This window comes from Anoplophora glabripennis, unplaced genomic scaffold (genome assembly GCF_000390285.2).
Source record: "Anoplophora glabripennis isolate ALB-LARVAE unplaced genomic scaffold, Agla_2.0 scaffold2556, whole genome shotgun sequence".
Taxonomy (NCBI): domain Eukaryota; kingdom Metazoa; phylum Arthropoda; class Insecta; order Coleoptera; family Cerambycidae; genus Anoplophora; species Anoplophora glabripennis.
Window position 1 is genome coordinate 329 of NW_019418630.1, and position 12,111 is coordinate 12,439.

The 12,111-nt window shown below is 29.5% G+C and overlaps 2 protein-coding genes across 2 annotated transcripts; both read right to left on the reverse strand.

The window, feature by feature from the left end:
• Nucleotides 1-454: 454 nt before the first annotated feature.
• LOC108916674 lies at nucleotides 455-6,008 on the reverse strand. Its single transcript, XM_018722975.2, has 5 exons — nucleotides 4,267-6,008; nucleotides 1,237-1,397; nucleotides 1,058-1,138; nucleotides 913-1,005; nucleotides 455-861 (listed from the first exon to the last, which is right to left on the reverse strand). Exons 1-5 carry the CDS (start codon nucleotides 5,214-5,216, stop codon nucleotides 632-634), a joined length of 1,515 nt encoding a protein of 504 aa, XP_018578491.2. The 5' UTR covers nucleotides 5,217-6,008; the 3' UTR covers nucleotides 455-631.
• Nucleotides 6,009-6,406: 398 nt separating this feature from the next.
• Nucleotides 6,407-12,059, reverse strand: LOC108916738. The gene is made up of 6 exons (XM_018723031.1): nucleotides 11,575-12,059; nucleotides 10,112-10,212; nucleotides 7,280-7,375; nucleotides 7,090-7,233; nucleotides 6,832-6,915; nucleotides 6,407-6,782 (listed from the first exon to the last, which is right to left on the reverse strand). Exons 1-6 carry the CDS (start codon nucleotides 11,660-11,662, stop codon nucleotides 6,609-6,611), a joined length of 687 nt encoding a protein of 228 aa, XP_018578547.1. The 5' UTR covers nucleotides 11,663-12,059; the 3' UTR covers nucleotides 6,407-6,608.
• Between the last annotated feature and the right edge of the window lie 52 nt (nucleotides 12,060-12,111).

Genomic DNA, 12,111 nt, shown 5'->3' on the forward strand with positions numbered 1-12,111 from the left:
ATAATTATTATTTCGTTAGGTTAATAAAGTTTTGGCGTACTCTGCGTTACGTTTTACTTTTCCTGGACACTACCAAAATATAACATGTGCAAAAACTCTTCGGAAAAAATATCGCATTATTTCGTGGCTATTTTATTTGCAATAAAAACGGTTTTTTTTAAAGTGATTCCTTCAGTTCTTGGCGATACACACACTTGCTTTTATTTAGAAAATTGTTGCACATTTCTACTGATAATTAGAGAAACGTATTACAACCATAGTATAAAAATATCTTCTGAATGAAATATAAAATATAATTAGGATTTAATTTAATAACATAAAATATGATTAATATATTTTTGATATAAAAAATTCAAAAATTTATGAGAAGCTTTTCAGTGAGAAACAGACAAGGCGGCAATATTTTGATTCAGTAAAAATGTATAAATGTTGTAATTTGATATTAAATATTTTTATCAACGAAAACTAGTAGAGAGAAAGGAAATATTTGGAGTGCCTACAATTTTTACTATGAAATTTGACTGTTTCATTTAACAAGTAGGTATTGTAAATGATAAACGATAGGATTAAAAAGTTTATTAAAAGTATATCCAAGAAGTAAATATAAAACAATAAGTGTCTTTAGCATCATCTATTTTAAATTTTTAAATGTGTTATAGACAAACACTTTTATTTGTACCCAAGATTTGTTCATGAACATATCTTGGTACTTACTTTGAAATTGAAGACATTCGTGTTTTTTGGGTGTGATCTTTCCTGAAATATGTTTTTTGAAATATTCCTTCATAACAGATTTTTGTTTTTGATTCCATGATCCACGCTGTGATCCTCTACCCTTTTTCTGTTCAGTACGAGTGGTCTCTGTAATAATAATATATAGCTTGATACTCTTAATGTTATATTTATATTTACCTTCACTGACATGAGAGCCAAAGTCATGGTTGTTATTATTTTCTAGACAGTCATCAGATACTCTACCCTTTTTCTGTTCAACACGAGTGGTCTCTGTAAAAATAATATATTAGCTTGATACTCTTAATGTAATATTTAAATGTACCTTCACTGACTTGAGAACTAAAGTCATGGTTATTATTTTCAAGACAGTCATCAGCTTGAGAATTTTCTTCATTAATAGATTCTAAAAGCATAATTCAAAATACATATTAGGCTTGAATGAAATAAGTAAAACCATTGTATAAGTAAATAAATATTTACTTATACAATGGTAAAACTTACCAGTATCGCTTTCAATCTCTGCACAGCATTCATTGTCTAAACTCTCTAAGTTTACATCAATTTCATCAAGTTTTCTTCCTTGAAATTCAGCACCTTCCCCTTTGTCCATCATTAATAATAATTTGGCTATTTTAGCCGTTTGATACAGGTCTTGTGGTAATCTACATGAGTAAGAAAGGATATGGATAGTATGTTCAAAATATTTGTTCCACCTCTTTACTTCGTTTATTTGTAAATACAGGGTGCGGCATTAGTGCGTCGAAGTACGATATCTCCGTTATTATAGAAGATATCAAAAATAGTTATTTACAAAAATTTTAGCCATCTTAAAACTGCACATTTTATAATTATTTTGTATATACAGGGTGTTACGTATTACCAGGGTGAACCAAACATACTATTTTTTAAATGGGAGACCCTATATATTATTTCAAAGCTCATCTGTCTTATGCTTCCAAAGTAGGGTTTAATTATGTTATACAGGGTATTTCAAAAGTTATGGTCAATTGTATACGAGACTCATTCCCATTTCAATATCCTATAGACCATAGACAGAACAACTTAACAATAATTTTTGCAGGTATAACTTTTTGATATTGGTACAGTTTTACGAGAAAGTGCTATTTCTTTATTATTGCAACAGTTGAATTAGGGCGAGCCAAAACTCGAGCACATAATTTTTTCAATTTTTTTAAATGAATCATCCTGTACTTTATTTTAAAAATTGAAAATACACTTTATGTTCTTTCATTTTTATAAAGCATTCCCTATAGCTAAAATCAGTAATTTCTAATATTTACTATTTAATAACAAAAAGAGAGTTTTTAAAAAATTCCTATTATAACAATAAATAATACAAAATTTCACAGAAGTTTGTTAAATTACAAGCTAGTAATTATTACTGAATAACATCTGTCATTTGCCCACAGCCAACTTGTTCTAACAGGATTTTTAAGAACTCTCCGTTTGTTATTAAATAATAAATATCAAAAATTAATGATATTAGCTATAGGGAATACTTTATAAAAATGAAAGAACATAAAGTGTATTTTCAATTTTTAAAATAAAATACGGGTGATTAATTTAAAAAAAAAAATTGAGAAAAATATGTGCTCGAGTTTTGGCTCACCTGTTATTGCATTCAACTGTTGCAATAATAAAGAAACAGCACTTTCTCGTGAATCTGTACCAATATCAAAACGTTATGCCTGCAAAAAATTATTGTTAAGTTGTTCTGTCTAGGGTATACAGGATGCTAAAATGGGAATATAGGGTTATACCCTGTATAACACAATTAAATACTATGTTGGAAGCATATGGGAGAGATNGTCAATTGTATACGAGACTCATTCCCATTTCAATATCCTATAGACCATAGACAGAACAACTTAACAATAATTTTTGCAGGTATAACTTTTTGATATTGGTACAGTTTTACGAGAAAGTGCTATTTCTTTATTATTGCAACAGTTGAATTAGGGCGAGCCAAAACTCGAGCACATAATTTTTTCAATTTTTTTAAATGAATCATCCTGTACTTTATTTTAAAAATTGAAAATACACTTTATGTTCTTTCATTTTTATAAAGCATTCCCTATAGCTAAAATCAGTAATTTCTAATATTTACTATTTAATAACAAAAAGAGAGTTTTTAAAAAATTCCTATTATAACAATAAATAATACAAAATTTCACAGAAGTTTGTTAAATTACAAGCTAGTAATTATTACTGAATAACATCTGTCATTTGCCCACAGCCAACTTGTTCTAACAGGATTTTTAAGAACTCTCCGTTTGTTATTAAATAATAAATATCAAAAATTAATGATATTAGCTATAGGGAATACTTTATAAAAATGAAAGAACATAAAGTGTATTTTCAATTTTTAAAATAAAATACGGGTGATTAATTTAAAAAAAAAATTGAGAAAAATATGTGCTCGAGTTTTGGCTCACCTGTTATTGCATTCAACTGTTGCAATAATAAAGAAACAGCACTTTCTCGTGAAACTGTACCAATATCAAAACGTTATGCCTGCAAAAAATTATTGTTAAGTTGTTCTGTCTAGGGTATACAGGATGCTAAAATGGGAATATAGGGTTATACCCTGTATAACACAATTAAATACTATGTTGGAAGCATATGGGAGAGATGAACTTAATCTAAATTTGAAATAATATATAGGGAGCCCGATTTTATAAAATATGTTCACCCTGGTAATATGTAACACCCTGAAGATAAGAAAATAATTTAATAAAAACAAAAAATAGGTATGTTCAATTCTTTTCTAGATGAATTAAATTATATAGATGTAGCTAGGGAGTCAGAAATGGTGCAAGTTTGCCTTATAAACTTGCGTGCAATTATTAGAAGTTACAGGGTGTTGAAGTTTGAAAAAACAACACTGCTTTTGGCGATAGCTCAAAAACCAATGAATATCTCTTTTTGATTTTTTGGTCATCTAATAAAGCCATTAAACTACACTTTTTGATAAAAGTTTACAATAAAAAAATAACATAGTGACGCAGATATGGGAAATTTTTAACATTTTTCACTCTGTATTTTTTTGTCAGTAAACATAATTTAAATTTTACATCGGATTCGGAATTCTTGGATATTTTTAAATAAAATATGACTTCTTTGTTCATTCGTTAACGGCTGCAATTCTTGAGTTATAGAGCAGCAAAGGTAATCGTGACATGTAGTTGAGTACAAGTATAAAATGGTATTAGGAGTATAAAACAAATATCACATCAAGAATTTATATGTCCAAGCGGTACAAATGTGTCTCATCACATGACCAAAAAATAAAATATATATATTTGTTTCTGAACCATCGCCAAAAAGTTTTATTTTTTTTAAACGCCAACACCCTATATCTGCCTTTAAATTATTATATACACATTACGACTCACCCTGTATATTGTCAAATAAGTAAAAATAATGACAATCTGTTTGCTCACAGAGTAGTTATTTTCGAGCAACCCTTGATTGTATTACTAATATTATATTTCCAAAAGATAGCCTTACCTATAAAATTCCTCATGGGTTTTTTTTGTATGGCCCATGAAGGATGCTACTTGTTCCTTTTCCGTTTCATTCAAATGTAACAACTGAAGTACTGTGGCTATCTGTTGCCTCAGGCGGGATGAAGTTAGTGTTTTCGGATTTTCAGCACCGCAGCGTTCTGCAAATTTACGAAGCGCTGATGATCCGTCTATCCATTTATCTTTACTACCAATTAAGGCGAAAAGGAATGGATTTTCCTTTGGGATTAACTGATTTTTCTCCCGACTAGACATAAGTGTACTTATATATGTTTGCACATTTTTTGGAAACAAAATCGGAATTGATTTGCTACCTTTACCTATTGTTATAATTCTTTTAAAATATGCTGACAATAGTTTTTCCGACTCTGTTAATACATTTAGGCACTCTTCCTGGTCATTACTAATAGTGATTTGTGAATACGAATCTACTTTGATGTATTGTACTTCACCGACTCTTTTTCGATTAAGTAAAATAGTCAGAACAAGGGTAGCTTCTGTCAATTTCTTAAAAGCTAACAAGTCATTAGCATTTTCTTGCAGTATAGCCACACTCTGTTCAGCAGTGTTGACAGCGTATTGGCGAAATTTAATAACGTCACTTGTTACTGGTAGCTTTTGGGGCGTTTTCCCTTGCTTTTCATTAAGGTCTTTCAAAGCCAAACTGCCCATGTCAAATTTCCACCGTTCATCAACCAATAATCGAAAATTTTTTACATTCTTGAGCGCTTGTGTATAATCAGTGACAGGTAATACAGGATCTTGCTTTAACAGCAATGTCTTAGCTGCTAAACATGCTGCCAATAGGATTGTTTTCAGGTGCATTGCTAAAGAGGGTGACTTAAATTGTTTTAATGTTGCATCATAACCGGAAATAATTTGGGCTGCATGGACAATTTTATCATAATGCGTTGTGTTGAATGCTTCTAGCATTGTACGTATTCCATAAATATCTTGGAGAGGAATAAGAAGTCAACCAAGTTCTCTTACTTTATTAGAAACCGCATTTTTAATGTGAGGTCTTTTATGTTTACGTAAATAATCTTCAGCATACTGGCAAATAATAGGGTTTTTCCCATTAAAGGATGCTCTGTCTGCATGCATTTTTGGAAACACCTCTTTCGTCAATCTCAGTTTATTCAAAAACGGTTTTCGAGATTCTTTAAAAATCAATAGATTTTGTCCTAAACTTGCGATGTTATATTTTTCACCATTATGTGGATTGTAAGAACATTTTTTTGAGTGTTTTCTGAGCGATCTCAACCGATATATACCTTTGCAAAACGTACATGGCATGAACTCTTGAACTTCGTTGTTTTCATATTTTTGTGTAGCTCTTTGAACCGGTCTGATTTTATTTTCTTCAAGCACAGTTAAGTTCCCTTCCTTCCTTTAGAAATTTATCATATGTTTTCGTTTTTTATCCCCCTTCGGAAGTTGCAAAATTTTCTTAACAGAATCTTCCTCTTTATGATTTCGATACAAATGTCGTGAGAAATTTGTACAATCGCGACAACAATAAATACATCTGTCTTTTTTATCCCATGTCCTAGTTTTTCTGTGACTAACGGCGACTACTTTCTCTGAATCGCCTATTAGCCCAACACACTAGATATATGATTGAAAATAAAATAATATTATTAATAGAAATTTGAATCAGAAATCATATTTAATGTAAGTATCTTTTTTGAATTTCTTATGGGAATGAGACCTGTAAAATATCGAAAGAAAGTCAAAATGTATAAACAGAAAAAAATCTCAAAATGTAGTAAAGGCACTAGTTTGCCCCAAAATACCATTGATGAAGTTGATAATAATAAGTGAAGTTTGATAAATTTTAATAATAATAAAATAATTATTAAATATTATCGAACTTCACTGAAGAAAAATCAAGTGATGGCTTGAAAAGTTTGAAAAACTAAGAAAAATCTATACATTTCTTTGAATATATCTATTTATACATATTTTTATTAATTGTAGAAATTTAATTAACTACTAACTACTTTGTAACTACTTTCAAATGTTTTATAAAAACTAAAAAACCAGACTTCAATATTTAAATTTGAATGCATTGGATTTTTCTGAATAAATAGTTTACCTTTAATACACTGAATTTGTTTCTGTTTATAAATGTTTACTTTTTTCAATATATTACAAGTGGCGTATTGCCATAAGGTATTCGATCAATACTAGAATTGTGCCGCTAATAAATTATGGACAATATTTAATAGTTCCGTTTTTTTGGGACATATTTGGGACATAACTTGAGATTTTCAAAAATACAGAAATTACGTCAAATGTGAATGACAATTGTAATATTCAATTTTATTTATTAGAACTATTACTGACTCTTACCGTGATATTCTGTAAAACCGTATTTTCTTTGGTATTGACTTCACTTCTAATTTCATTTCCAATATTTTGTTTTTCATAAATCAGTAGGATTTCTTTGCTCGCTGTTTGTAAGTTCTCAGAAACTTCTTGCACGTTAAATTGACCCTTCAAAAATTTGTTAAAAAAAGAATAACTAAAGTAAAATGATTTTTACCTCATGTTGAAAAGGTTGTGTATCGTGTATTTCACTATTTGATTTACAGGTAGAAAAAGCATCTTCACTAAGCTTCCAGGGTAACTTAAAAGTATAAACAAATAATTATTTAATCATACAGATTACTTTTTTTATCTCTGCATTACAATTTTGAGTTAATTAGAACGAAGAGTCAAAATTTGTTTATCTTAAAACCAATTTTGAGACTATTGTGAACAATTAAATATTTATTATAATTTTGATTATTAGATTACTTACAGTAATATTCTGTAAAACCGTAATTTTATTTGTATTGGCTGCACTTGTATTAATTTCATTAGTAATATTTTGCTCTTCATAAACTGGTAAGACCTCATTATATTCATTCTCTAAAGTAGAAAGTTCTTGCATATCATACGTCTCCTACAAAAACTTGTGAGAAAAGAATAACGAAAGGTAAATGATTTACCTTAAATCCAAATCTTGGAATATAGGGTATTTCACTAGATATATATGAAGTGCAAGTAGAAGAAACTTCCTCATTCTCATTAGGTTTCCAAGATATCTTAAAAATATAACTTAATTATTATTTAATGATATAAATTATTATCAACATCAACATCATTATAGTTATTTAACAAAAAAAATAATGAATGGTCGATTAAATGAGGGTTGAATATTTCTCTCTAGAATAGTTCTATATTTTTTTTGTGATAGTCAGTGCTTAAAACTGTCACCATTTGCTCGGGTTTGTACTATTTAGAAAAAAATATACATCTGTCAAAAATTTTCGAACATTACGTTTTAATCTTTTTGATATTACTTTTTATTATAAATGCACCATTGCAGTATTTGCAGTTTAAATTGTTATTAAACAGCGAATTATAAACCGTTTTAAAAGAAAAAAGTCAAACAGACTTACAGTTGATGATACATAGTCCGTTGATTTATCCTGGTCTTCAGAATAGTTAGAGTGATATTCTCTCGGTTCCATGTTCTTGAAAACAAGATTTTTAAATCTAACGAAACCCATGACAGCTTAATTATAAAATATAACATAAAACATATAAAACTCGCTATTTACAAGTTTGCTGGTATTGGCAGCGCTGAATGGTTTATTATTTAAAATAGATTTTTTCTCCGATTGGAGTAAAAGCTACGTTTTTAATCTATTTGTAGCCTAAACGTATATTAATTTTGTAACAAACATTCAAATAACAGTCCGGGAATATACAGGGAATTCACCCGTAAGTTCATAGTCTCGCTCCCTACAACTTTGTTAAATATAAACAGATTACTAAAATTTACTGTAGTCCTCTTTTAGAGGATGTAAAGGCATATCAGAAATACATATTCTAAATTCACAAATTAAATGTGATATGGTGATATGGATCTTTATTTTCTCTAATGAAATGTGCCCCAGTTTTTGTTAAATAGGATTAGAAATGTTTTCATGAATAAATATATACTTTCCATATTTGTCTTTTATATACGGGGCGAGTCACAATTAGATGTAACAAATGTAACTGAAACTTCGCCAAAACAATATAATTAGTTAAATGAACCTTTGTTCCAAAATGCCTTCATACAAAGGGACAGGGTGTTGAAGTTCATAAAAAAATAGTTCTTTCTTAATATTTCCTGAAAGGATTTATAAATTGTTTTGAAATTTGGTGTAGTAAATACTACTGTCAATCGCCATTCTCCTGTGAGGAACTAGCAGAATACTAAAAGTCAGTGACGTGCAATCTCCATTATGGTGAACTCGAGACATTATTTTGCTACAAAAAGTATCCTTAAATATTTCCAGTAAAATGCCTCAGCAAAGAATATAGATTTACAAAAATCAATGGTGGTGTTTGCACGTTACTGGTTTCTAATATCATTTTGGTTCCTCACAAACTAATAACGTTTGGCACTGACATTTACTATACCAAATTAAAAACAATTTATTAATAAGTTCAGAAAATATTAAGAATTAATTTTTTTATGAACTTCAATATTCCGTGTCTTTGTAAGGAGGCATTTTGGAATAAAGGTTTATTAGACCAATTATTTTGTTTTGTCAAGAACAAGTTTCGGTTAAATTTTTTACACCTAATTGCGGCTCAACCTTTATAGTTGGAGATATTACATAAAAAAATTTGTTTTCTTAATAATTCGCACGGCACATGATGATGACGGAACATCAGTCTAATATAAAGTTTTTAAAACAATGATTATCTTCTGCAAGTGAAACCACTAGTTATTATTTATCAGTTATCTGGGGAACTTTACCGGCCTATATCGGAAAAGAACCTAATTATTGTATTTTTTTTTTTCAACTTTTAAGTCTTCTGGTCGGAGGAAAAATAGTGTAAAATGTATATGAATGGAAAATCAATAAAAGAAATAAAAAAGTTAAACTTAAGCGAAAATAAAAATATTCGTTTTTTGGACCACCTTATATATTATAACTTACTTCTTTATTCCAGTTCTTCTCTCCTTCTCTTTTCCATTTTTTAAATTCAGTCCAAGGATCTTCGTCTCCTTCTCGAAAATTGTATTCATCAGAACCACATTCTATGATTATAGTTAAATTTTAAATTAGGTAATTCATTTAGACATCCTATTTGCCTCATACTAATAATATAGGTACTTTAAAGGAGCATTACCTATATTAATTTTGTTACTAGTTTATAAGTTATATTGTTAATTTGTCCATAAGTTATTAAATTAGCAAGTTGCAACCTTACAAACCGAGATAGTGACAAAACCGAAAAGGGGAAAACCTAACGTTTATACAGCGTATCCCACCGGGAATCGCCGCGACCGATATTCGGAAAAGTACATATTTGAACAATTTAAAAATTTGGCAACTTATCAAAGTCAGTGGGGGAAACACAACTAAAATATTTTCAAGGTCATAGCACTTCCGGTTATATCGGAAGTCGACGCCATTTTCGTTATTTTAAATGGAACACCCTATATATTTTTGCATTTTTGGAATTTATTTGGAATTTTAAGGTCACTTTGTATAACAAACCTAGTTTCTAAAATTTGACAGATGCAAGGTTGTGCGGGATCCTTTGTATTTTAATCCAGTAATTAGATATCAATTTGAGATTTGGTATGTGGCTAGAACACGTATGGAACAACCTTACACAATACCTATAAAATAGAAAATATAAAACCGAGTGTTTAATTTTCGACTGTACATTTTGATAACTTCAAAGAGTTATAACTTTGTTAACTTAAATGGAACACCCTGTATNAAATAAAAATATTCGTTTTTTGGACCACCTTATATATTATAACTTACTTCTTTATTCCAGTTCTTCTCTCCTTCTCTTTTCCATTTTTTAAATTCAGTCCAAGGATCTTCGTCTCCTTCTCGAAAATTGTATTCATCAGAACCACATTCTATGATTATAGTTAAATTTTAAATTAGGTAATTCATTTAGACATCCTATTTGCCTCATACTAATAATATAGGTACTTTAAAGGAGCATTACCTATATTAATTTTGTTACTAGTTTATAAGTTATATTGTTAATTTGTCCATAAGTTATTAAATTAGCAAGTTGCAACCTTACAAACCGAGATAGTGACAAAACCGAAAAGGGGAAAACCTAACGTTTATACAGCGTATCCCACCGGGAATCGCCGCGACCGATATTCGGAAAAGTACATATTTGAACAATTTAAAAATTTGGCAACTTATCAAAGTCAGTGGGGGAAACACAACTAAAATATTTTCAAGGTCATAGCACTTCCGGTTATATCGGAAGTCGACGCCATTTTCGTTATTTTAAATGGAACACCCTATATATTTTTGCATTTTTGGATTTTATTTGGAATTTTAAGGTCACTTTGTATAACAAACCTAGTTTCTAAAATTTGACAGATGCAAGGTTGTGCGGGATCCTTTGTATTTTAATCCAGTAATTAGATATCAATTTGAGATTTGGTATGTGGCTAGAACACGTATGGAACAACCTTACACAATACCTATAAAATAGATAATATAATACCGAGTGTTTAATTTTCGACTGTACATTTTGATAACTTCAAAGAGTTATAACTTTGTTAACTTAAATGGAACATCCTGTATTTTTTAGCCTATCTTGTGCAGAAATTAATTATCTTTCATGTGATGTAGGCATTATAGGGGCTGTGGTTACAACTTTTAGAAATAATTGCAATTTTTACTTTTATTAAGGGGTCTACGAGTATTAACAATCGTTATTGACAATCAAACTATCAAACAGCGAGTTGTGAAATTATTATTTGTAGTTTATAGTAGTAAAGAAGCAATTATTACGAGATGCCTGGCCATCGTTCAAATTTTAGTAATGAGAATTATTTTGTGTTCCATTTAAAATAACGAAGATGCCGTCGACTTTGAAAATATTTTAGTTGTGTTGCCCTCACTGATTTTGGTAAGTTCCCAAATTTTAAAATTTTTCAAATAGGTACTTTTCCAGGTACCGATCGCGGCAATTCCCAGTGGGATACACTGTATATAGGTAATCCGAAATCAAAAGACGATAACAAATTTTGACTGGCAAGAATGAATTTATTTATTGCAAAAAAATAAAGATCGATAATATGTTTATCTCTTTGTAGTTTTACAGTTATCTCCTAAGCATTCAGTTCCAATGTTCAATGTACAAATGTATGTGAAAATTTACCATTTTCTAATCAAAATAATATTATCGTAAACTTATTATAACATAAACATGGATACTTATACCTTTAAATAAACAATATACGAGTACTTACCTTTTCTTTCTGTAGTTCCTTTTACACAATTATCATTGTCACTTAACATTGCTAATTGTAGCATTCGTTTACTACGTGTATTATTCATGTTGATATCTAAATTAGTTATTATTACATACCCATAAATTTAAAACATACTCTGAGTACCATGCTACGCAGTATGCACCAAATACATATGTGCTCTAACTCTCAAAACACTTATTACAATCGCGCTAAATAAATTAATTTTAGGTTATGTGGTTATGATACATTTGGCTACAACGCAGGATCTCACCTTTCCTTCCTCATATCAATTTATACAGTAAAGGATCTCAGCATTCCTATTTTAGTCTGTGGATCTATGTATGGATCTCATGTTTATATTATTTACTACAAAATATATGAAAAGAGAATTTGTTTCCCCTCTGTTGCAATACAACTAAGATTGTCAGTTTAATAGTAATTTATGAAAAATATATTCCGAAATACATTATTTCTATGGAAGATCTCAGGTTGTCCAAGTTTTATACGGATCTCAACTTGAATAAAAAACATATA